The 23,155-nt window shown below is 53.9% G+C and overlaps 1 protein-coding gene across 2 annotated transcripts; it reads left to right on the plus strand.

Annotated features, from left to right (window-relative positions):
* The first annotated feature begins 3,569 nt into the window (after window positions 1–3,569).
* On the plus strand, window positions 3,570–23,148 carry WDR4 (WD repeat domain 4). 2 transcript variants are annotated; one of them, XM_069472248.1, is made up of 11 exons: window positions 3,570–3,698; window positions 5,522–5,587; window positions 6,329–6,472; window positions 12,310–12,466; window positions 13,305–13,417; window positions 15,904–15,964; window positions 18,260–18,358; window positions 19,190–19,254; window positions 20,070–20,253; window positions 21,036–21,105; window positions 21,646–23,148. In XM_069472248.1, exons 1-11 carry the CDS (start codon window positions 3,610–3,612, stop codon window positions 21,837–21,839), a joined length of 1,242 nt encoding a protein of 413 aa, XP_069328349.1. In that variant the 5' UTR covers window positions 3,570–3,609; the 3' UTR covers window positions 21,840–23,148. The 2 variants fall into 2 exon arrangements, with proteins under 2 accessions (XP_069328349.1, XP_069328351.1); XM_069472250.1 differs by having other exon boundaries at window positions 3,607–3,698; window positions 18,260–18,364.
* Window positions 23,149–23,155: the final 7 nt, after the last annotated feature.

The following is a 23,155-nucleotide window of genomic DNA, read 5'->3' on the forward strand; positions in this document are numbered from 1 at the left end:
ACAACTAAAATATATATATACAAAAAATTAGCCGGGCATGGTGGCGCATGCCTGTAGTCCCAGCTACTCGGGAGGCTGAGGCAGGAGGATCACTTGAGCCCAGGAGTTTGACGTTGCTGTGAGCTAGGCTGAAGCCACGGCACTCACTCTAGCCCGGGCAACAGAGTGAGACTCTGTCTCAAAAAAAAAAAATAAAAAAAAAAAATAAAAAAAAAAAAAAAAAAAAAAGAACACCACTGCACTCTAGCCTGGGTGACAGAGAGATACCCTGTCTCAGAAACACACACACAGTATATACATATATATATATATATATACACACATATATATACATATACATATACATATATATATATATATATATAAAGAACTGTTAGAACTCAACAGCAAAAAGACAAATAACCCAACTATAAAATGGGCAAGGAATATCAACAGACATTTCTCCAAAGAAGATATGCAAATGGACAATAAACACGTGGAAAGATGCTCAACATCATTGGTCATTACGGAAATGCAATCAAAGCCACAATGAGATACCACTTTACCACCACTAGGATGGCTGGGATCAAAAAGACAGATGATGACAAGTGTTGGTGAGGATGTGGAGAAACTGGGACCCTCATGTAGTGCTGGTGGGAATATTAAGTGTTGCAGCCACTCGGGAAAACAGTTTGGCAGTTCCTCAAAAGTTTACATGAGTTACCATCTGACTCCACAATTCCATCCCTAGAGGAATGTGCGTAACAGCATTATTCATAACAGCCAAAGATAAATGTGGTATATCCATCCAATGGAATATTATTTAGCCATACAAATGAAAAAGTACTGATACATGTTATAATGTGCATGAACCCTGAAAACATACTCAGTGAGAGAAGCCAGTCTCAAAACATCACACATATTATATGATTCCACTTATATGAAATGCTCGGAATAGTGAAATCCACAGGACAGAAAATAAATTAATGGGTGCCAGGGGTTTGAGAAGAGGGGGAAATGGGGAGTGATTGCTAATGGGCACAGTGTTTCTTTCGTGGGTGATGAAAATGTTCTAAAATTGATTATGGTGATGAGTGCACATTTGGTTTATATACTAAAAAAACCACTGACATGTACAAATTACACAAACTAGGTGGATTAAAACAATAAAAATTCATTCTCTCATATTTCTGGAGGCCAGAGTCTGAGGTCAGGGTGTCAGCAGGGCCATGCTCCCGGTGAAGGGTCTAGGGGAGAATTCTTTCTTGCCTTTCTCTTAGCTTCTGGTCCTGCCCACGATCCTTGGCTTGTGGCCATGTAACTTCAATCTGTTTCCTTCTTCACATGGCCTTCTCCTCTGTGTCTTCTCCTTTATCATCTAAGAACACAAGTCATTGGATTTAGGGCCCACCCAAATCCGGGATTATCTCATTTTGAGATGCTTAACTCAATGACACTTGCAAAGACACTTTTCCCAAGGTCACATTCACAGGTTCCAGGGGTAGATATTTGGGGTACCATTTTTCAACCCATTACAACCACCATAAAATTGAAGGGGTCTCTGTTTTTGTTTTTATACACTTAAAAAAAAAAACCTCAAAGACCTTGAGACAATGCTTACCTCCTGTCTTGCCAGTATGTCAAGATTTAAATGCCGAGTTTTTGCCCATTGTTCTATTATTCTAACTCAAGGATTCCCAGGCTACTAATACCTTTCACTCAGGACAGGACTAGAAGTACAACACAAGAAACAATCCATGAGTTTCTTAATGGAAAAAGGAAGGTCCACACTCACTCTAGGCTTATCTGGTAGATCAATTACAAAAATGGCCATAATTTTCATAAGGTTGTGGATCTACATATAGGACTACCATGGAGGTGTGCATGCTATAGATATTTGTACTGAGAAGTGAGTGCTGCCATAACGTGGCATTAGCTTGGGACCAGAAGCCTGGAAAAACCAATGAAGAAATCGGTAGTGAACACTAGAACAATGGTGAGAAAACTATAGGAGGTGGACAAATAGTGACTGATACTGTGTTGTGGTGAAGGATTTGGTAAAACGGTTGCCCTGCAGCAACATGGACTAAAGAAAAAGGTACCTACTAAACTCTTGGACTTGGACCAAGTTCATCTCTTGGCATAATATTGAAATTACCCTGTTTTACCTGAATATATTAAGACACTATAGAAAAGAAATGTGCTAAAAAACAAAACAAAAAGAAAACACAACTGGCTAGTTTTCAAGCAGGATTTAGAGGACATGCTGGATTGGGGGGCAGGGGATGCTCATCATCAGACTCTGTTGTTGGCAAAAAATTCTCAAAGTAAAAACTTGGGACAAATATCAAATTCAGGGTGGGGCCAGTAAAATATTGCCTCAAGAACAATGTTGAAGCCAAGGTGATTTTAATGATTTAAAGGGTGCCTAGTACACTCTTTCAGCAATACATAAGGATTTCTTAAAAATCTTAAAGGACAGGCTTGTCTCAAAAGACCAGTGCCAGTGGCTTCTGGGGTTGGAGTGCACTTGAATCAGATTTATGAGAAGGCCACAAAATATTTAAGGGAGTCGTACTGAACAAAGCCCTGCCAGCTGGTGTAACGTGGACTGGACAGTTTAAAGTGAAAAAGGGCCTCTGGGCCCTCAATTTGCTAAAGGCAGGAAGTAGGTTGAGAAAGTTGCTCAAAGGGCACAGTCTTCAAAACCAAAAAAAGTGCTGAAAAAAGAGGGACACCCAAGAGGGCAAAGGCAAGAGTCCTGCTGACATACAGGCTGGGGAGATCCTGCCAGCACGCAGAGTGCGGGGCCCAAAGACCACTTCCAAGTGGATTTCAGGATCGCTGTGGACCAGTGTCACTCTGTGTCTCCTGTTCTTCCCCCTTTTTTTCACACAGACATGTTTATTGTGGTTACCGTTCCCTGTGTCACCACCATACACTGAGTGTGTAGGGTAGACAATTCATCTTTCTAGTGGACAGGTCTCTGGCTGGAGAGGAGCTCCCTGGGAGAAGCCACCTTCGACCCTGAATGGACCAGGATAGCCTTGATTTTGAGCGTGATGCTGCGACCAGATGAGACTTTGGGGGATCTTGGGAAGAACACTAGAAAATAACCATAGTTTGGGTGGAAAATATCACTTCTAGTTGGGAGACTTGGAGGGTAGGGTGTTTTTGGCTTGTCTAAGTGTACAGGTTAAGTACGCTCACTTTCAGCCACCCCAGCCCTGACCCCCTCCTGGCCCTGACATTCACTCAAACTCCCTAATTTCTTGGAGGAACATTTATTTACTGGGCACCAAGTAGGTACCTGGTTTTGTCCAGGGCGCGCCAGCCACAGCGGGAAGATCCAGAGCCGGCCGTGCCCAGTCTGAGGGAAAAGACGAACATGAGGCGAGCGCTTGCAGTCGCGTGTGACGCGTGTGCTGTCGGATAAACCAGGCGAGCAGCCGAGCCCCCGCCACCAATGACCCCAAACCGCCCGGGAGGCGCAAGACACACAGCGCCCTTGGCGCGCACGCAGGCACGGGCGCCGCGTCACCTCGCGGCGCCTGCGCGTGACGCCACAGTCAGGCGCCGACCGGAAGGGCCTGGGCGGGGCACGTGGGTGGCTGCGCGGCTGGCGGGCGCATGGCGGGTTCCGCGGGGTTGGCGTTGTGCGGGCAGACGCTGGTGGTGCGGGGTGGCAGCCGATTCCTGGCCACCTCCACTGCGAGCAGGTGAGGCGGTCTGGGAGTGGGGAGCCCTGGTGACCCCCACTGCCCCGCGCCGCTGGGGCTGCTCTGCCCTGGGGCGACTGCTGGGGAATCCTCGGCCGCCTCGCCCGGCCGCCCTCCGGGCGTGAAGCGTCCGCTTTCGGCGCCCCCCGCCCAGGCCCCGGCGCGCCCCTCACCACCGGCCCCCGGCCTTGCGCCCTGGGTGTGGTTCTGCAGCGCTCTGCCCGGGGCGCATCCGGACGCTTCCGGACGCTGGGGCGGGCTGGGCCGGGTCAGGGGGGCGAGGCTGGCCAGAAGCGCTCTGGGGCATTCGGAGAGCCGGGGCCCGAGTCTCCCTCGTGAGAGGGGCTGTCGGTGCACTGTCACTGAGCTCCAAGCGCACTCCCTTTCGCCTGCCTCTCCTTGCGGTGGTGCCTGCTTCCTCCACACCTGCGCACCCGAGGGTGCGGCTCCCTAGTATCCCGTCACACCAATCTGCTTTTGCTGTCTGTAATTTCATTCCCTGCCTTAGTTATCCCCAGTGTGAGGATGACGCCCGGGATTTTTAAATCAGTAAATATTTGTTGATTGAATACTCTTGACCCAGGAGCCTCGGGGGAATTAGTAATGGTCAGTTTCAGCCCCCTGTTTCCGTTCCCACGGTGGGTGATTCTTTCGTACTCAAACAGGACGTGTCTGTCAAATGAACAGTATATTCTTTGAAACGTCTAGTTTCAAAAAGCCAATTTGATGTTAAATTGAGATCTCAAAAAAATCAGTTCGGAACCTGTCACGTATCCCGGATTATTTAGTTTCAGAGATTCACAGTGTAATACGTGGCACAGTTGAGCCACTGGCGTATTAGACTCAAAATACTTGCTTTAGGCTGTGCCCTTTGAGGAAATCTGGTGGCTGGCAAAGTTTTGGACTTGGAAGACAAGTTCTCTTTCTAGAGTCCTGTGTTCCAGGTGGAAATTGTTTTGGTGCAGTCACTAAAGACTATAAATATGTACAAGATACCTTTTCTGTGACAGGGCGGGGTGGAATAAACCAAAGAGAGCTTAATCAGTGGGGAAGATGGGTAATTCCTGTGTAGGTAAGTGTGTGGGGGTCATGGGAGCTTTTTTGGTAGGTGAGACATTTTTCTAAACAAGAAATGCCTGTTTTAAATCTGCAAAATCCCACTGAAAACTCAACAATATCAGAACATAATTTCTTTTTTTCTTCTTTCCTTTTTTTTTTTTTTAAAAAAGATGGTCTTGCTCTGTCACCCAGGCCGGAGTGCACTGGCATGAGTATAGCTCACTGCAACTTTGAACTCCTGGGCTCAAGTGGTCCTCCCACCTTAGCCTCTTGAGTAGCTAGGACTACAGGTGTGTGCCACCACTCCTGGTAAATGTTTAATAATTTTTTGTAGAGATGGGGCCTCACTGTGTTGCCCAGGTTGTTCTCAAACTCCTGGCCTCAAGTAATCCTCCCACCTTGGCTTTCCAAAGGCCAAGGTGTGAGCCACCACGCCTGGCCCATAATTTCTTACAACCAGGTTGCATTGATGTTCTGGTGTCTGAAAGAATAGGATTTTAATTCTGTTGAGTGTTTTTTCCTCCATTTGTTTTACTGAACTAATTTTATTTGGACAGACACATGCAGGTTGTGTGTGACAGATTCAAATGGGAGATTAAGCAAATAAAACTTGACTGTTCCCTGCATTATTGTGCCTAGACAACTTTCACGTCGTGGACAAGACTTGTAATTTAATGAATATGCAGATATTTTTTGTTGGGGGGAAATCAGCATTTTTATTAACAAAGTGCTCCTTTTGAAATCATTCTGTTATTTCTCTTTAGCGATGACAACAGCCTCTTCGTCTATGACTGCAGTACTGCAGAGAAGAAGTCACAAGAAAATAAAGGGTGAGATGATGGGGAAGCTTTTTCAGGGCCTGAGTCATGGCTTGAATAATGAGACCAGAGAGCCTAAGAAGTATTAAATAATTGTTGTCTTACTTGCCAAATTCTTAATTTCTGTCACTTGGCTGAGTGATAACGACTAAGTACCACCTCAGGAAAGAAATGTGGAAGCAACTTCCAGATTAGGCATTAAGTGCACATTATTAGGACTTTTCTAAATACTTTTAGTTTCTGTCATCGGTCAGCTCCCTTACTGGCTCCTTGAAATAATGGTGAACATTTAAAATGCATTGGAGGCGGGTGTGGGAAATCAACTTCAGCTCACTGAAAGACGAAAGAGTGTGTGATTTTGTGTGTGGTGGCTTTCTTTAGTATAACCGGTTTGTGGCTTAGTTTGGTTTATCATTATTGTTTTCAATGTGCTTTTATCCCTACCTCTGGCCTCGGATTAGTCCCTTTGCAGGAGGGGCGGGCGCTGTGCTCTCTGGGGGTCCTGCCAGCTCAGCTGTGTGGGTTGTGGCACGTGTGCTGAGGTTTTCTGTTCAGTTACGTTTCACTCTTGTCAAATTAGAGCTGTTTTGACCCTCCCCGTGTCCCCTTAATATGTCTTAATATTTTGGCCACATGAACCTCTTAACTCTTACCGTTTTCTACCTCTGCCCACGTTAGGGTCACCGAGCCATTGCGGAACGCAGCCGCATTTGCTCGGTTGGAGCCTAATGGTTTTCCTGTTCTCTTTCTCAGGGAGGATGGGCTGCCCTTCGTCCCGGGGAGCGGTGCGATTCTGGCATCCACCTTCTCCGAGTCTGGCTGCTATTTTGCTTTAACCGATGACAGTAAGCGTCTGATTCTTTTCCGTACAAAACCATGGCAATGTCTGAGTGTCAGGTATGAAATGCTAATGCTGGGTAATTAAGATGTCATGTGCACTCCTTGTACTTGCATGCCTGTCGTGATAGTGACAGCAGTGATAAACACCAGTTAGGTACCAGGCACTGTTTCCAGTGCTTTGTATTGTTAACTGATTCTGTATTAACTGATCTGATCCTCATAACAGCCCTGGGGGGTGGCAAGGGCGTTGTTCTCTCCCACATTTGGTGGCAAGGATTTGGGCATCGGCTCTCAGGTCAGCCAGCTTGGAAGGGCAGAGCTGGGCCCCCTGGTTGGTCACTCTGGCTCCAGGGTCAGTGCCCCTGGCCACTGTGCTGTCCCGTACTCCAGAGTGTTGCTCCACCCTTGTGATTAGCAGGAACAGGATGTCAGCTTGCACCGTGTAGCTGTTGGGGTTGTAGATAGGTTGAGGCATCTGCACCACAGTTTAAGCCGGGTGGGTTTAGTGCTCTTATCTCTAAGTGTCTGAAGGGTGGTGGGGAGGCCAGCAGCGCGGGCCAGCACGCCGACTCCCTGGGCCTCCCCTGCCCCCGTTGTGCGGCAGAGTCCTTTAAGTGTTCTGCCTGCCTTACTGCACTCCTGCGTGTTCTCCGTCACGTTCTGAAAGGGAGGGAACCCTGCAGTTTTGTGAAAGCTGCTGCCTTTTCTCACTGCCACCTTGTCCTGGCGAGAGGAGGTGGGTGACATCGTGGTACACGGTGTTGGGCAGATATACATTTTTGTTGGCTCTGACAGTTTCCTAATATGCATGTTTTCAATTTCCTTAATAGGGTGAGGGCTACAGTCATTCTGACCATTTTGTGACATTGATGTAAACTCATATACATGAGCAGAGTCAGCCCCCGGGCCCCTCATCCTTGTGTCCCTGAATATCAGTTGGTAATCAGAGAGAAACACCGAGGTTATAGTGTTCGAACTGCTAAGCTTGTGGAATTTCCCTTTGTAGCTGCTTCACACCCATATTGGGTTGAGCTAAGCTGTTTAGATTTTTATTTCATCTTAATTTCTAAGAGAAGAGTAAAAAGCCAAATTCTAGGTGGCATCAAAAGCAAGGAATGCCCATTCTGTCCTCTGTTCTAGTCAGGTTAAAATAAAGCCCTCAAACATGGCATTGTTTGTTTTTTTTTGCCCCTGTTAGAGGCAGGGTCTCACTTTCTCCCAGGCAGGAGTGTGGTGGCGTCATCATAGCTCACTGCAGCCTCCTGAGTAGCTGGGCCTACAGATGTATGGCACCATGCCCAGCTAATTAAAAAAAATTTTTTTAATGTTCTTCTTTCCTGAGATGGATAACTTTAAAATTGTTTATAGAGACGGGGTCTCATTGTGTTGCCCAGGCTGGTCTTAGAGTGCTGGCCTCAAGTGATCCTCCCATCTCAGCCTCCCAGAGTGCTGGGATTACAGGTGTGAACCTCTGCACCTGACCTGCATTGTTCTTATTATATATGTGTGTTTTTGTATATCAGATAAGTAATAGATGCACATGGTTAAAAAACTTAAAACACAACAAAATTAAACAAAGGACTATGCAGTAATGTATCAGTCTCGCCCCGTGCGCACCCTCTTGCTCCCCTCCCAAGGCAATGATGGCTTGCCAGTAAGAAGATGACTTTTAAATGTTGCCATGTATCCAAGTTATAATTGATATTACATGGCTGCTTCCAGCTAACTGCTGTGAATTCACCTTGTCCTTATCTTGAAAGGCCTGTAAGCAGCATCCTCTTGCCAGGATAGCTGCAATATTAATAAGTTGTTTAGGACGTAGAAGGTGTGAAATGTTCTTGAAGTCAGAGTGAAGTCCTCATGGTGGCTTTGAGGTGTCTGGCCCTGAGCCCCTCCCACAGGGATCGCTACAGGCACAGGAACTTTCTAATAGCTTGGCCTTGGCTTGAGTTTCTTGGGACAACCTGTGGGAAGGAGGGCGGGCTGGAGTTTTCACCTCTCAGCGATTAAAGAAGACACCACGGACTAGTGGACTGAAACAACAGATTAATTTTCTCAAAGTTCTAGAGGCTGGCAGTCCATGATCAAAGTGTTGTTAGGACAGGGTTGGTTTCCTGTGGGGCCTCTCTCCTAGGCTTACAGATGGCTACCTTGTCTGTGTCCTCACATGGTCTCCCCTCTGTGTGCCTGTGACCTCATTTCCTCCTCCTGTTTATCTATTTTTTTGTTGAGACAGGATCTTGCTGTGATGCTCAGGTTGGTCTCGAACTCTTGGCCTCCTACGATCTTCCTGCCTTGGCCTCCCAGTGTTGGGATTACAGGTGGGAGCCACAGAGCCTGGTCCTCATCCCCTCTTGTAAAGACACCAGTGAGATTGATTAGGGCCCACCCATGTGACCTCTGTGTCACCTCTGGGGAGCTCACATTCTGAGGTACTGGGTGGGTCAGGGCTTCAGCATATGAGTTTTGGGGGATACAGTTCAGCACATAACAGTTATTCTTGCTTTTCTGATACCAGCTGCTGTCCAGAGCTTCTATAATTCACGTTAGATTCTTAAAGAGGGCTTTGGCTCCCCAAAATTAAAAACTAAATGATGTAAAGGTATCCAATGGTGATTCCTTTGCCAAAGTAAAGGCTTTGGCCAAGCTCTGACAGAGACATGCACAAGAGCTGCCTGGGTATCTTGTGAAAGTGCAGATGCTGATTCATTTGGCCTGGTTGGGGCCATATGTTTTTTTTTTTTTTCCCCCGAGATGGGGTCTTGCCCTGCCACCCCGGCTAGAGTGCAGTGGTGTCATCATAGCTCACTGCAACCTCAAACTCCTGGGCTCAAGAGATCCTCCTGCCTCAGGCTCCTGAGTAGCTGGGACTATAGGCATATGCCACTGCACCCAGCTAATTTTCTATTTTTAGTAGAGATGGGGTCTTGCTCTTGCTCAGGCTGGTCTTGAACTCCTGATCTCAAGCGATCCTCCTGCCTCAGCCTCCTAGAGTGCTAGGATTACCGGCGTGAGCCACCATGCCTGGCCTCTGTTCTGTGATTCTGATGAGCTCCCAGGTGAGTCCAATGCTGCTGGGCTGTGGACTGCACTCCGAGCAGAGGGATGTAATAGAGCTCAGGTTGCCCTCTGACCCACTCCCTCGTTAGATCTCGTAAATCTACGGCAGGTCACCCATGTTGGTGAAGGGACCTGAGCAGTGATCAGAGGACGGGGTGTTCTGCCTGGGTAAGAGGAGACCTGGATGTTTCTAGGACTGAAGGATTGTGTTGGAAGGAGAATTAAACTTAGGCTGTTGAGGCTTCTACAGGCACATCTGGAGGGATGGATTGGAAAGAAGGGAGGCAGACGTCAGCACAGGTTACAGCCCTGGCGAAGAGTTAGAATCCAGAGAGATGGTGCAGCTGTCTGGAATTCCATTGTGTGGGTCTACAGCAGTTTTCTTAACTGTCCCTCTGTTGATGGTGGACTTTTTTCACTTGCATTTTGCTGTCTTGATTTTTCAAAGTGTGCTTCAATGAATAATCATACCCAGTAACAATAGTTCTCATTTGTGAGTAAATCTGTAGAAGAAATTCCCCTGAACTGCCAGGTCAAAAGATAGGTGCAGTTATAATTTAGATAGATAATCCCAAATTGCCTTCCAAAGGGGCTTATCTCTCTACTTCCCAGAGTTTAAGAGTGTCTCTGTGTCCCACCTTGGACACATGTGGTATCATCAAACTGTATAATTTTAGACAGTCTGGTAGAAGAAAAATGGTATCTTGTATACTTACTATGAGTAAGGCAGACCAACTTTTTATACACTTAACAATCATTTGTATTTTGCGTGCTTTTAAAGATATCCTTTGTTTTTCCATTGGGATCAGTTCCTTTTTAATTGATTTGTAGGAACTCTTTATATATTAGGAAACTTATTTTTTTAAATCACTTCACCTACAAAAGTTTCACTTCCACGTGGACTGTGAGGAGTACAGGGGTGACGTGAGACTTTGGGTCGGTGTTTCCCAGCACATCGGCCTCAGCTGGTGAGCTGTGCGAAGGCTCGAGGCTGAAAACTGGCGCTGTTCTGAGAGCCCCGTGCTAGTAACGAGCCCTTTGCAGGGTTTCCGCCGGGTTCTCTGTCAGCCGTGGTAAGGTAGATCATGGAAGTTGAGAGTAAGTTCTTAGTTCTGACCGCTTTGCCTCCAATACGGTGTGGCACAGTCCTACCATGTTAATTTTTACATTTTTCTCCTTTAATTTTGGCCCATAGAGAAAATTGGGAGACCACAGAGAAGTACAAGTGAGAACAAGAAAATCCCCCTTAGTCCCGTGTGAATAAACATGGAGGCGCAAGCACACGCCCTTCCATGTTCCTCTGCACATGTAATGTTTGTATGTGTGACGTTGCAGCCTTCAGCATGTGCTGCCTGCAGCCTGTGTCTCCCCAAAAGCAGTCTGTTGTGGACGTTGTGTCTGTCCCTGTTACTGGACAGTTCGGATATTTCCAGTGTCCACTGTTAAAACGGTATGTTCCCTGTACCTCTCCCTGCTTTGGTACCTCCAGGCATTTCAACTCAGCGGATGTGAGTTTGTAGGAGTTGTCTGCAAACCGGTCTCGCTTCTGACACCAGCTACAAGTTTTGGGGTTCCCAAGGCCACCTTCAAGTTCACTGATCCATAAGAGGGACTCGCCCAGCTCACTGCAAGCTGTGCTACTCAGGGTTACTGTTCACTACAATGAGAAGGTCCAGACATAGCCACGGGAGGGGACGTGTGGGGCCGTGTCCAGGGGCTCCTATTGTGGAGGTGTGGGTGGTGGCACTTTCCTGGCACTGGTGTGTGACCACGCGCGTGGGGAAGCTTGCCCGAGCCTTGGTGTCCCGAGTTTTTGTTGGGACTCGATCACATACGGTCCGGGTGCTTCACCTTAGTTCCCAGCCCCTCCAGAGGTACAGCGGGTACTGCGTGGCCCCAGGACCTTGTCCTGAATCACGCTGGGCTGTGTCGTGGGGCCCAAGGGCCCTCCTGTTCCTAGAATTTACCTCCCAGGAGATGCGGCCAAAGGCCAGGTTAATTCTTCACCACACAGAGGGTGTGCCCGGCGCCAAGGCTTTGGACCCGGGGTACCAGAAGTGAGCCCCACCATTCGAAGGGTGGCCACTGCCTTAAGAGGTGTGGCGGTGGCTGGACCTGGCGGGTGTGTAGGCCTGGCTGGGGGTGGTGGTGAGTGGGCAGTGAGTTGCAGGTACTCTTTAGGTGTCGCAGACGTTATCCCTGTCATGTCTGGGTGGCTGTGAAAGCTCTGAGTAAGATGGAGACAAGAGTCAAGGTCACTTCGCTTTAGTGTGGGCGCGGCAGTCCTTGGGGAGCTCCTGGTCTGGTGTGGCTGGAGGAGCAGCAGTGGGTTGGGTGTGGGCCAGGTGGCCCACAGGGGGCACGGCGAGGCTGGGAGGGCCCTAGGTGGCTGTGCCCGCTTTTGTCCGTGCCAGCGCCACTGCCGGCTGGGGTGGGGGACCTGCGGCCTTGGCGCCACGTAGCCTACTGGATCCTTGCATGCGGCTTTTCAGCTGAATCCACATTTTGTAGAACGAATCCTTTCATTAAAAGGTGCAGCAGGGAAGGATGAAGCTTTCTTGCCTCCTTTGGTGCTCAGGAAAGAACAGTCTTGAAATCAGGAGGGCGCGGGTTCCCCACCCCTGATTGGGAGTAATTTCCTTAAAGAAAAAAATTATAAAAGTAAAATTTGTGTAAGGCACTGACTTCACTCCAGTTCTTTGCGTTGCCTTTATTTTTCGGGCACCGTCTCCGCCGCCGGGGAAGAGCGTGCAGCGCCGGCCACAGAGCACGCGGCCGCGGTGTCGAAGGGTCCGGCTCACGGAAACTAACCGGGAGTGTGTCTGGGCTTCCAGGGCCGTGGTGCGGAGGTGTACGGCCCTGACCTTCACCGCCTCCGAGGACAAGGTCTTGGTGGCCGACAAGTCTGGAGACGTCTACTCCTTTTCGGTGTCGGAGCCACACGGATGTGGCCGTCTTGAACTTGGTCACCTGTCTATGCTGCTGGACGTGGTAAGTGGGGGTGCGCAGAATTAGCGTCTGTTCCAGGCACGGCGGAGGTCGGCGCGTCCTCGAGGAGGCCTGGGTCTGGGCACCTGAGCCTCTGGGGCGCGCTTGCGACGTCCCTCTGCGTATTGGGGAGCAGAGAGCGACGGGAGTGAGGTTGGGAAGGTGAAGCAGCCAGCAGGGCGGACAAAGGCAAGTTAGGAGCTGGGCGACGGTTCCAGCTGTGAGGAGCTGCTCTGGTCGGGCCCCAGGTGACCCCAGGTCAGGAGCCTTAGTGGAGGGGGGTGGGAGGGGCAGGTGCGCCACGAGCCCTGGGCTTGGCGTCCTGGGCCGGGCGGTGCCATGTGCTTTACGGATGTCACCTCGGTATTCCTCCCAGCAGCCCTGCCCCACGTGTCCCAGGCCCCTGGGCCCCCAGAGCGCAGTGAGGCCGCGGCCCACAGCTGGGGTGGAACTGGGTCCACCCACACGGGACAGGCAGGAACACAGGGTGGGGTAGGAAGGGAACCTCACGGGACGGGGTGTCTGCTGGACGTGGCACTCGGGGAAGGCGACCTGGGGCATGGTGACAGGAGGGTGCGGCGGGCTGTGGCAAGTGGAAAGAGGAGTTGGGTCTGCGTGTGCTGGGGTCGGGGAACAGGATGGGCAGATGGGGCTCTGACCCTCCGTGGGAACTGGGCCCAGCGAGGAGGAGCGAGGGCTGACTCTCCCGGCTGGGGACCCCCCCAGAGAGGGAGGAGGGCCAGTGGGTAGGCAGACCCCTCACTGGAGAAAACCCAGGTGTTCCCACGGTGCCGCGTGCGCAAACAAGTGGCTCTTGCTTTTCTAACCCCCTCTGACACAGGCTGTGAGTCCCGACGACAGCTTCGTCCTCACTGCTGACCGGGACGAGAAGATCCGGGTGAGCTGGGCGGCGGCACCCCACAGCATCCAGTCCTTCTGCCTCGGGCACACAGAGTGAGTGCCCCCCTTCCCGTCCCCTCCAGCACAGAGAGGCTCAGGTTTCAGACAGATGCAGGCGGAGCCGTGGTGCTGGGAGCTGGTGGTGCCCTGGCAGGCACCCTTTGCCCAAGGGACCTGGTTCCTCTCCCGCGGGCCCCACACCAAGTGCCGTGGTAGCTGGTGAGGCCGCTGCTCGGGCGAGACCAGCCCCCCGTGCTTGGGCACTGCAGACCCGCTGGTGTGTGGCCTGCTGCAGCCTGGGGAGAGCGGAGCTTGCTCTGAGCCATTGCCTCCTGTCTGTCCTCCCTCACTGGTGAGTGCCACGTTGGCCTCCTGACCAGGGCGTGTTTCTGGAAAACTCCATTCTCAGCACAGAGGTCTCTGGGCAGTGCCTGGCGGTTGTTAGTGGTCAGTAGGTGGATGTGCTGGGGGACGAGGAGCACACTCTGAACCCAGCCTCTGAGCCTTGCGACTCTGTCTTGTGGCAGAGGAGCTCTCGGTCGGGAGCTGGGTTCCACGTGCGTGGGAGGCATTCTGGAGTCTCACCTTCGCAGGCAAAAGGCTGAGCAGAATTGTGTAAAGGAGAAGTGCTTAGTTTATTTATTGGCTGAAATGTCTAAAATCCATTGTTTGAGGCAGTGGGAGAATTGGAGGGATTCAGTTCAATCTTCAATTCTGAGATTGCTTGTGTTTTTTTTTTTTTTTTTTTTTGAGATAGAGTCTTGCTTTGTTGCCCGGGCTAGAGTGCTATGGCATCAGCCTAGCTCACAGCAACCTCAAACTCCTGGGCTCTAGTGATCCTCCTGCCTCAGCCTCCCGAGTAGCTGGGACTACAGGTGCAAGCCACCACGCCTGGCTAATTTTTTGTTTCTATTTTTAGTAGAGACAGGGTCTCGCTCTTGCTCAAGCTGGTCTTGAACTCCTGACCTCGAGTGATCCTCCTGCGTCGGCCTCCCAGAGTGCTAGGCTTACAGGCGTGAGCCACCACACCTGGCCTGCTCATGTTTTCTTGATGTTTGAGTGGAACACAGAAAGTCGACCTGCAAGAAGGCCAGTGGCCACTCAGTTTGTTTGATACTTTGTGGTAGCTTGTTTTGATTTTTCTTTAATTCTACAGCTCTTAGGTTCTTATGAACTGCCAGCCCCCGGCCCTCTCCCCTCTGCTGTGTCTCACTTGGGTCTTTGCAGCTCCCTACCCGGCTGGGCACGTGCTCCTGCCTCAGGGCCTTTGCACATGCTGCGTCTGCTGCCAGGAGCGCTTTTCCCCACACGGCTCCTCACCTATGCTTTCCGCTCGGTGCTGCCGCTTCCTCGGGTCTCCCCAGCCTCCCCCTCGGGAAATGCCCCATCACTTGGCTGTATCGAGTTCCGTAAAAACATAAGATTAAAATCAACTTCACTTGTTTCTTCTTAGTTTTTTAACATGGTGGCTCATGACTTTATAATGACATCCATGGCTCACATTTGTGGCTGGAATTGTATTTCTGCCAGACAGCGCTGTTCTGAGCCCTTTGCTGATACTTAACTATCTGTTTATTGCCTGTAGCGTCCTGGTGTTGTGTTGGTCAGTTGTGTTCATTGCTGTCTCCAGTCCTCAGCACCGGGCCTGGCGTGGAGTAGGTGCTCAGTGGATACTTCTGTGATTGAATAAATATTAACAAATATTAATAATTTATTATTTAAAATTGTGTTTCAAACCTGTGGAAATCGTGGTTTCCAGCCTTTCCTGTTGAGAACTGTGAGGCACACGTACCCTCCGTAACGCGCCTGCTGTGCTCTGTCTGTCCTGGGCGTAGGGTGGTGGTTTTTCCTTTTGAAGGACCTGAGGGCGGGACCTCAGTGCCTCTGTGGAAGGCAGCCCTCCGTGAGGGCCAGGGCGGTCCTAGCGCGGGGAAGAAAAACGGGCTTGTCCCCCTGCAGGTGCCCGTTCGTGACCAGCACATCCAAATGGGTTTCAGGAGAGCTGGGTGGCTCGTTAGACTCTTGGTGGCTCTTTTGGTGGCAGAGTGGCTGGCACTTTGTGTCCTGTGCTGTTGCAGGCTGAGCCCTCGAGGGTGGGCTGGGCAGGGCAGAGACAGGTCAGTGAGAGTCCGCATTGTCATTGAGGGGCTGTCGGGCTCTGATCCAAGGCTGCCTGTTGGCTTGGCTGCCCTCACCTGCGGTCGTCTTCTGCGTGTCACCTGGGTTCTGTGGTCTCCAGGCTCCGGCACAGGTGCCTTGGGGCAGGGTGGGTGCTGGGGAGCCTTCAGGTGCCGCCGGGCCCAGGGCCCTGCCCTTGCTTAGAGGTTCATGTTGGTAACCCAAGGATGACAGGGTGTGGGTCCGACTTGCCTCGCCCTGTGCGGGGGCTGTCACCTGGTTACACGTGCTCCTCTTCCCCATCCTGCCTGGTTTTGTTGGAGGTCGGGGGTTGGGACGGAGAAGGGTTCTCTCCCTGAGATGAACAGGCGGCCGCCCTGCAGGCAGCTGGGGCGGCTGACACCCGCTTCGTCTCGCCACAGGTTTGTGAGCCGCATCCTCGTGGTGCCCGGTCATCCTGAGCTGCTCTTGTCCTCCTCCGGGGTAAGTGCTTTGCACAGGGCTGCCGCGGGGTGGGGGAGGGCCAGTTGGGTGGGGGTCGCTGTGGTTCTGAAGTCCGTGTGTCCCCAGTCATCAGTGGCTGACACTGGATGGTGCTTGTTTCTTAGAGCTGCCCGTGGCTCGCTCCTCGCTCATAGCCGCTCATCCAGGGCCCTGTGTGTGTGTGCATGCACGTGTGTGTGCGTGTGTGCATGTACGTGTGCTGCGTTCACACGCGTGGTGAACTGGAATGGGTCTGAAAGGCATCCGCTCTGAGGGCTGCTGCTCCATCTACGACAGCGTCCGGATCTCAGTTGACAGGGAGACCGTCTCTGACTCCTGGAGGTCTGGCCCATCCCACGAGCTGCTGGACGCACCCGCCAGCCTGCCTGGAGGGGATGGTGGGCACCCTCGAAGCAGGGCACCTGCTGATCAGCTGTTGAGGTCCCTGGACGTGGTCATTGTTTTTTTTTTTTCTTTAGGAGACAGGTCCTCATTGTGTTGCTCAGGCTGGTCTTGAACTCCTGGGCTCAAGTGATCCTCCCGCTTTGGCCTCCCAAAGCGCTGGGATTATAGGTGTGAGCCACCACGCCCAGCCTAAAAATGATTTTTATTTTGTTATTTTTAATTTTCAGGAGCTCTTTCTTGTCCTCAGAATGGGTTTTTACAGCTGCCCATCCTTGGACTCTGAGTGCAGCGTCTTTGTATCTCACCGAGGTGGAGCGTGCGTTTTCTCCTCGTAGTTGCTCCTTGCTGTGGTTGGTCTCCTCTGCTGTGTGTGTGTGTGTGTGTGTGTGTGTGTGTCTGCTTGCTCCCTGGAGGTTTTCCTCAGGTGTCCGGGATCCCCTCTGCCTGCTGTCAGGGACGAGGCGCCTGCCGGTGCGTTGGAGGTGTCCGGGCAGGTGTCCGGGCAGGTGTCGGGCGTGGGCCCAGCCACCTCCTGTGGGACCCTGCAGTGCACGCGGGTCCGTCCGTCTCTTCTCCGGGTGCCCAGTGTCTCTGGTCTTCCTTCTTGCCTGGGGTCATCGCCCGTCCCCAGCGCCCTGGGAGGTGTCTCTCCTCAGTGTGTCTCTGACGTCCCTGAGACCGGGGCCGTCTGGCTTCTCTTCCCCAAAGAGTGAAGCTCTGTCTTCTGCTGGCTTGGAGTTCGGGGGCTGAGGGCAGGGATCGGGAGGTCCAGTTGCTCTTCGGGAAGACTTGGCAGAGCTCCCCTGTCACCCCTGCCTTCTGGCCAGCGGCCCCTGCCTGGTCTGCCGCTCACGCTGTCACAGCGTCCTTCTCTGTGGGCAGTCTGCTCATTTGCTTCTAGTGTCACGGGTTTCCTTGACATCTCTCAACTGTTGTCTTTTCCTCTCTTCTTGCCTGTTGTCTGTCCTAGCGGGTTTGTGGTTTTTAAACATCTTTTTTTTGTAGAGAGGTTTGGGCATGAGTGTATACACCTGTAGATGTGTGTGTTGGTCTCATGTTTGACCAATTTGTGGCGAGGGGTGTGTGTGCATAGTGTGTGTGGCTGTGTGTAGGGGGTGTGTACACACTCATATCCCAGCACCCGCTGGACTCATACCTGCTGTTAGCAGTTTGGGGTATTTATTATACTTTCCCTCTTTTTGGTCATTTAACAGTACTTGCAGATGATGCCACTGTCCCCTCAGTTTCCGTCTGCGCCTGTCTGCTCAGTCCCGTGGGGGTTGCTGCGGTGGGTGCTGGCGTGGGCCCAGCTCCGTCTCTGAGTTTTCCGCCACTCACAGACGCACCAGTTCTTTCCATTCCCGTCCGCTGTGATCAGTGCTGGAATGACAGTTTTTTAAATAGAAACTCTCTTTTTCATGGTGATTACTTTAGAGCCCTGGTGCACGTGTTGTCCTTGAAGGTCATGGCAGTCGACACTGTCCGTGGTGGCTGATGGTCCTGTCCTTTCCACCCATTTTTGAGCAGTGAAGTGGGACGGTGGTGACACGCTCCTGAGTACGCATGTGTCCCTGTGTGAGCGCAGGATCCTGGAAGTGTCAGTGCACCTTTGTGCGCGCGCGTGCCTGGCCCGAGCACGGCAGACATGGTCTCGACCCCCTAGCATGTGACAGTCTGCTTGTCAGTGTCCTTGGCCCATTCTGCTGTGGGCTCACCTGTTTTTCTTGGTGCTCTGCGTGAGCTCTTCACACAGTAGGTAAGCAGGGAGCCTTTCTTGTGTAAGGTGGTGCTGGCTGTCATCGAGTGCACCCCCCGCCGTCCTCTGTGTCACCCACAGCTGGCGGAAGCCCTGTGACCCTGCTTGCTGACCTGTCCGTTTGGTGTGTACAGGATGGCACCCTGAGGCTGTGGGAGTACCAAAGCGGCCACCAACTGTACTGCTGTCACCTGGCCAGTCTGCAAGAGCCGGCGGAGCCCTGGGGCCAGAAGGTAGCTGTTTGTGTCCACCCCGGGCCGCCGGGTGCTGGTCGGGAGCGGGAAAGTCGCGCAGCTGCTGTGCTGTCAGGGGCAGCCGCCTTCCAGCGCGGGGGGGACGTTCTGAAGGTGCCCGGGCACGTGAGTGGGAAACAGCGTGTGCCCTGCCCTATTCGCGGCAGACGGCTAGTTCACAGAGGGGCCTCTGATCCCACTTGGAAGTGGGAAAGTTAGTGGTTTTGAGCTCAGAGCGTTGAGGTGGGTTTGCCAGCGGGGCAGGGCTGTCCACCTGGGGGTGACCTCACGGCAGCCCGAGCGCCCGGCGTCGGTTAAGGGTCCTGGTGGGTCGGCTCCGTTCCCACGGAGAGCCGCAGGCCGGGCCGCTGCCCTCGCAGGGCGGGCACCAGGTCTCTCCCTCCACACGTCAGGTGACGGGCGTTCATTTGCAGTATTTCCTCTGCCAGGAAGTGTGGAAGCTCACGGGCAGTGTCTCCGGAGTTAATAATCTCGTTCTTCCTCCGCGTGCACCGTCTTCTCCCCCGTCCTCGTCTTTTGACCCATTTGTTGGTTTTTGGAGGCATTTCGCAGGCTCGGTGGGGGGGGGGGGGGCAGGCAGCAGAACGGCCTTTGCCGTCTGTCTTAGCATTTCGGTCCGTTTGAGAACCAGGGAGTCACCGTTGCCCTCCTTTGCTCCTCTGCCTTCCAGAATGTTCTAGCATTATCTCCTCTTTCTCTCTGATGCTGGGTGGGATCCGTGAGCGTCTTTCGGTTTGTTCCGTTTGATCGGCACGGCCCACACTGGGTCCCAACAGGTGGTCGTGGTTAATCCGCTGCTGTTCCTTTCAGAGGCTGGCCGCGTCCAGGATCGCGTTCTGGCGCCGGGAGGGCTGCGTCGCGCTGCTGTGTGACTGGTAAGCACGGAGCTGCAGGGGTGGTAACGGGGTGTGGGGGGTCCCGTCGGCCCACGGGCTGTGTCCCCTCAGTTCAGAGGCTGTGGGCGGTGATGTTGGCACAACACCTCTCTCGGGGACACGTTGCATTTTGACGATTGCTGTGTGGGCTATGGGCTCTTTCTAAGCTGGCGCTCTTACTCGCTGCTTAACCCAGGGCTTAGCGGGTAGCAGTGGCCTCTGCGTGGCCTTTTGAGCATGTAGGTTTCCCCTGCGGGTCAGTTGTGGTAGCATCCACCTCGGTGAGTCCCACTGCATAACTGAGGGTGACAGAACCCACATAGGGGCTGGTGGCTCATGGGTGACGTGGGGCGCGAATGCAACTCCCCTGATGCTTCCTGAGCAGCTGTGTTCCAGGACGGTACTTGGTGCTTCCTGCACTTCCCGTTTTGTCCTTGTGACAAGCCTGGTAAAGTTTCTCGGCGTGTTTTAGCAATCAGGACGCAGGTGCAAGGACGGCAGTGCCGGCCGGGCGGCACCGAGCCCAGCACCAGAGTCCCCTCTGCGACACGGCGAGATGGCAGCTTCTCGCCCTCTCCCTGTGCCCGGCATCAGCTGTCTGTTGCTGCGCAGCAGGTCGCCCCAGAGCGTATGGGCAAACACGTGGCATGTCACGGTTGTCTCGGGTCACAGAGTTGGGAGCAGCTCGGCTGGGTCTTCTGGCTCAGTTGTCCCCTGACGACGGTGTCCCCAGGGACTGGGTGCTGGGTGCTGTCTGGGATGGTGCCCGCATGGGCCCGAGGCCTCAGTAATCGTCCTGTCTTTCTCGCGGAAAGCATCCCTGAGGTCTACGTCTTCCAGCTCGACGCCCTCAGGCAGCAGCTGCTGTACAGACAGCGGCTGTCGTTCCAGCACCGGGTGTGGGACGTGGCTTTCGAGGAGTCGCGGGGACTGTGGGCCCTGCAGGACTGCCGGGAGGCCCCGCTGGTGCTCTGCAGGCCCATGGACGGCCAGTGGCAGGTGAGACTCGGCGGCTTCTCCACGTCCGGGCATGGCAGGGGACGGCGAGGGTTTTGGTTCTGCACGTGAGCCTCTTCCAGCTTGGTCACTTCTGGGTCCCAGGGGCTGTGTCCTGAGGGACAGAGGCCTGGGGCCTCGCTGTGGGTGAGGGGAGCTGAGTGCCCGGCCGGCTTGTCCCAGTGGTGGTGGCCGTAGCAGTTGTTTTGGGGGGGGTTGCCGTCACTGGCATATTTCTCCGGGGGCTCCCCGTGCCACGCTTTGGTGTAGAAGTCGCATTTGCTGATGCTTGTCAGCGTGGCCTCGGCCGGGGTGTTGGCCAGGCACTCAGGCACGAGGAGCCTCCCGGGCGGAGGAAGGGGTGAGGGCCGTGGACGGTGCCCTGTGATGTGGGGGTGACGCCTGTCTGGCATCTCACGGGGCCGCTGGGGGTGAGGCGGATGAAATGTTGGAGGTTCTTTGTGAGCCCTGCTCTTCTGCCAAAGCTTTGGAGATGCCCTTAAACCATTCAGGTCTTTTTATCTGAAAAGCAGCCGTCTGCCTGATGTGGGCCGCCAGGCTCCAGGGGCCCCTGAGCCGGGGAAGAGCTCGCCCCGTGCAGGGCCAGTCGGGACGGGATGCGGAGCTTCCTCACGGGGTCTTCATGGGGAGCACTGGGGTCACCAGGCTGCTGGCCCTGACCTCTCGCCCAGCCCGGCAGCCGGGCCGCACCCAGTGGGCGTTGGGAGCGGTGCTGGGTGTTCGGTCCTCCTTCCTGAGGAACGTGTTCCATTTGTCCTCTTCAGTCGGTTCCCGAAAGTGCCGTGGTGCAGACAGTCTCCGGCGTTGTTCGTGGGCACTGGGCCATGCTGGCAGGTGAGGACGGGGGCGGGGGGGGGGCCCAGCACTGTGCAGAGGAGCAGATCACAGACTGCTCCACGTAGGGGAGGAGCGAGGAAAGACCCGGTGAACGGGGTGTCCGGCCTCTGTGTCCCCACCCAGAAGGCGGGAGGGCGGGCGCAGCAGGGGGAGGCGCCCCGGGGAGGAACGGTGCCCTCCTTGCTGCCTGGGCCTGCTGTGTGGTCTCCAGAGGGCAGCTCGCAGCGGCGGCCTCCCCAGCGCGGGGTGGGAGAGCGCCGGCGGGTGCAGGCCCAGCCTCGGTGCCCGGCTTCCCAGGGTGCCCCATTCTGTCGGGAGCTGGTCCCCGGTTCAGCCGGGGCAGGTGCAGGAGGTGGGCGCCATGGGAGCCATCTCAGAAGGCGCCGTCCACAGTCCACTTTGGGTGTCGCCAGGTTAATTCCCTGTTGTGGGAGGGCCTTGCGGGAATTCTGAGTTCTGGGCACGCGGGGGCCCCTGCTGGAGGCTGAGTCTCGCGTCATCGCCCCACCTGGCATCTGTTCTTGTTCCCTGTCCCAGGCTGTGCTGGTGCCGACGCCGGCTTCAGCGGTCTCTACAAGGCCACCTTCGACAACATGACCTCCTACCTGCAGAAGAAAGAGGAGCGGCTGCAGCAGCAGCGGGAGAAGCGGCGGCGGCGGCAGAGCCCCCCGCCTGGGCCCAACGGGCAGGCCAAGAGGACGAGGCCGGGGCCGGCGGCCTGCAGTTGCTGACCCTGTGCCAGTGGTGGCTCTCACAGCTCGGGACAGCAGGGCCCGCTGTCGCTTCCCCCTCACCCTGGCAGCTCCTTTTAAGAAGAACAAGGTGGTGGCTGTTAGGTCCTAACCAGCACGGCTCGGGGGACAGGATGGTCTCTTGGGCTCTAGAATGTTCTGTATCACTGTGCATAGGCTTTCGTGGGGGTCTGTGCCCCCCTGTTGAAGGGAGGCCACGCAGGGTGTTGGCTGACTGAGGAGACTGCAGGGTGGGAGCGGAGGCGCCTCCAAGCACTGTATCTTCGTGGTGGAGGCCACGCGAACCCCCGGAAGAGGCACTTGTGGATTCTTCTGTACCCACAACACCGTTCACGCTGCCGCGTCTTTCTCCAGGGGAGAGCTGCAGGCAGGCGTTGCGTGGTGACGTGTTGGCCACAAAAACATTTTCACGTTGCCCCACCGTCTCCCTCCAGCTGTGCTGCCCTGCAGGCGGCCACTTGCCACGTGGGGACCTTGAGACTCGGCAGAATTAACCCCTCTGCTCCTCCCAGCTGCAGCCTCGTTTCCCGTGCTCAGCACGTGGGAAGTGCAGAAACGTGCCTGTCGTCGCAGGGAGCTCTGTGAGGCAGCCCTGGCCCAGGAGGTGGATTTGCTTCGGGAAGGGTGAGGACATGGGCGCTGGCCGGGAGCCCAGTTTTGGGCTGACGATGTCGTGCCTGTTTATTACTTGATTTGACCTTTGCATAGGCTGCAAAGCAACCGGGTTGTTAGCCGAATTCTAATCACCGATCTATAAGGACAGGGTTTTTGCGACTTTCCGGAAGTGTTTAGCACAACAGTGGAACAAGTCTCGCGCTACGCTGCGCCGGGCATTCCGGCGCACACGCTGTGGGACCGAAGCGTTGGCTGCGCCATGAGGTTCTTTCGCCGCCGGGCTGCTGGTTGGCTCCTGCCCACTCTGGTTACGTCTCAGGCGTGGGAGCTGCTGTGCGCGTTGGTGATGACTTTGGCGCGGGGTTTCACCGGGGACTTAGAGACAAAATTCTTTGTGTATTTCAGAAGCTGGAATGGTTCAGATTTTTCATAAGTGCCTTTTCTTTGAACATTGGTGGAAACAGTGCTGTCTGTGGAACGCCCAGGCCCCCTCTCCCACGCCACAGCGGTTCCAGAGCAGAGGGCCACGCCCGGGTCATCGTCCCGTGTGAGGGACCGGAGCTCGTTGGCACTGTGGGGCGCCTGGCAAGGGACCCGTGTTCTCAGTGATCTGCTTTGAAGGTCTCGGCTTCAGGGGAAATTCAGGTTTGGTCTTGTCGGTGTCGTCACTCAAGACGGGC

Source organism: Eulemur rufifrons, chromosome 7 (genome assembly GCF_041146395.1).
Source record: "Eulemur rufifrons isolate Redbay chromosome 7, OSU_ERuf_1, whole genome shotgun sequence".
Lineage (NCBI taxonomy): Eukaryota > Metazoa > Chordata > Mammalia > Primates > Lemuridae > Eulemur > Eulemur rufifrons.

Excerpts from the sequence above, each read along its gene's own strand:
- WDR4 (XM_069472250.1), top strand. The coding sequence starts at position 3,610 with ATGGCGGGTTCCGCGGGGTTGGCGTTGTGCGGGCAGACGCTGGTGGTG. Across the intron at positions 18,365-19,189 it reads CCTGGGGCCAGAAGGTAGCT|AGGCTGGCCGCGTCCAGGAT; the intron begins GTTTGTGTCCAC and ends TGTTCCTTTCAG. Across the intron at positions 21,106-21,645 it reads GCACTGGGCCATGCTGGCAG|GCTGTGCTGGTGCCGACGCC; the intron begins GTGAGGACGGGG and ends TCCCTGTCCCAG.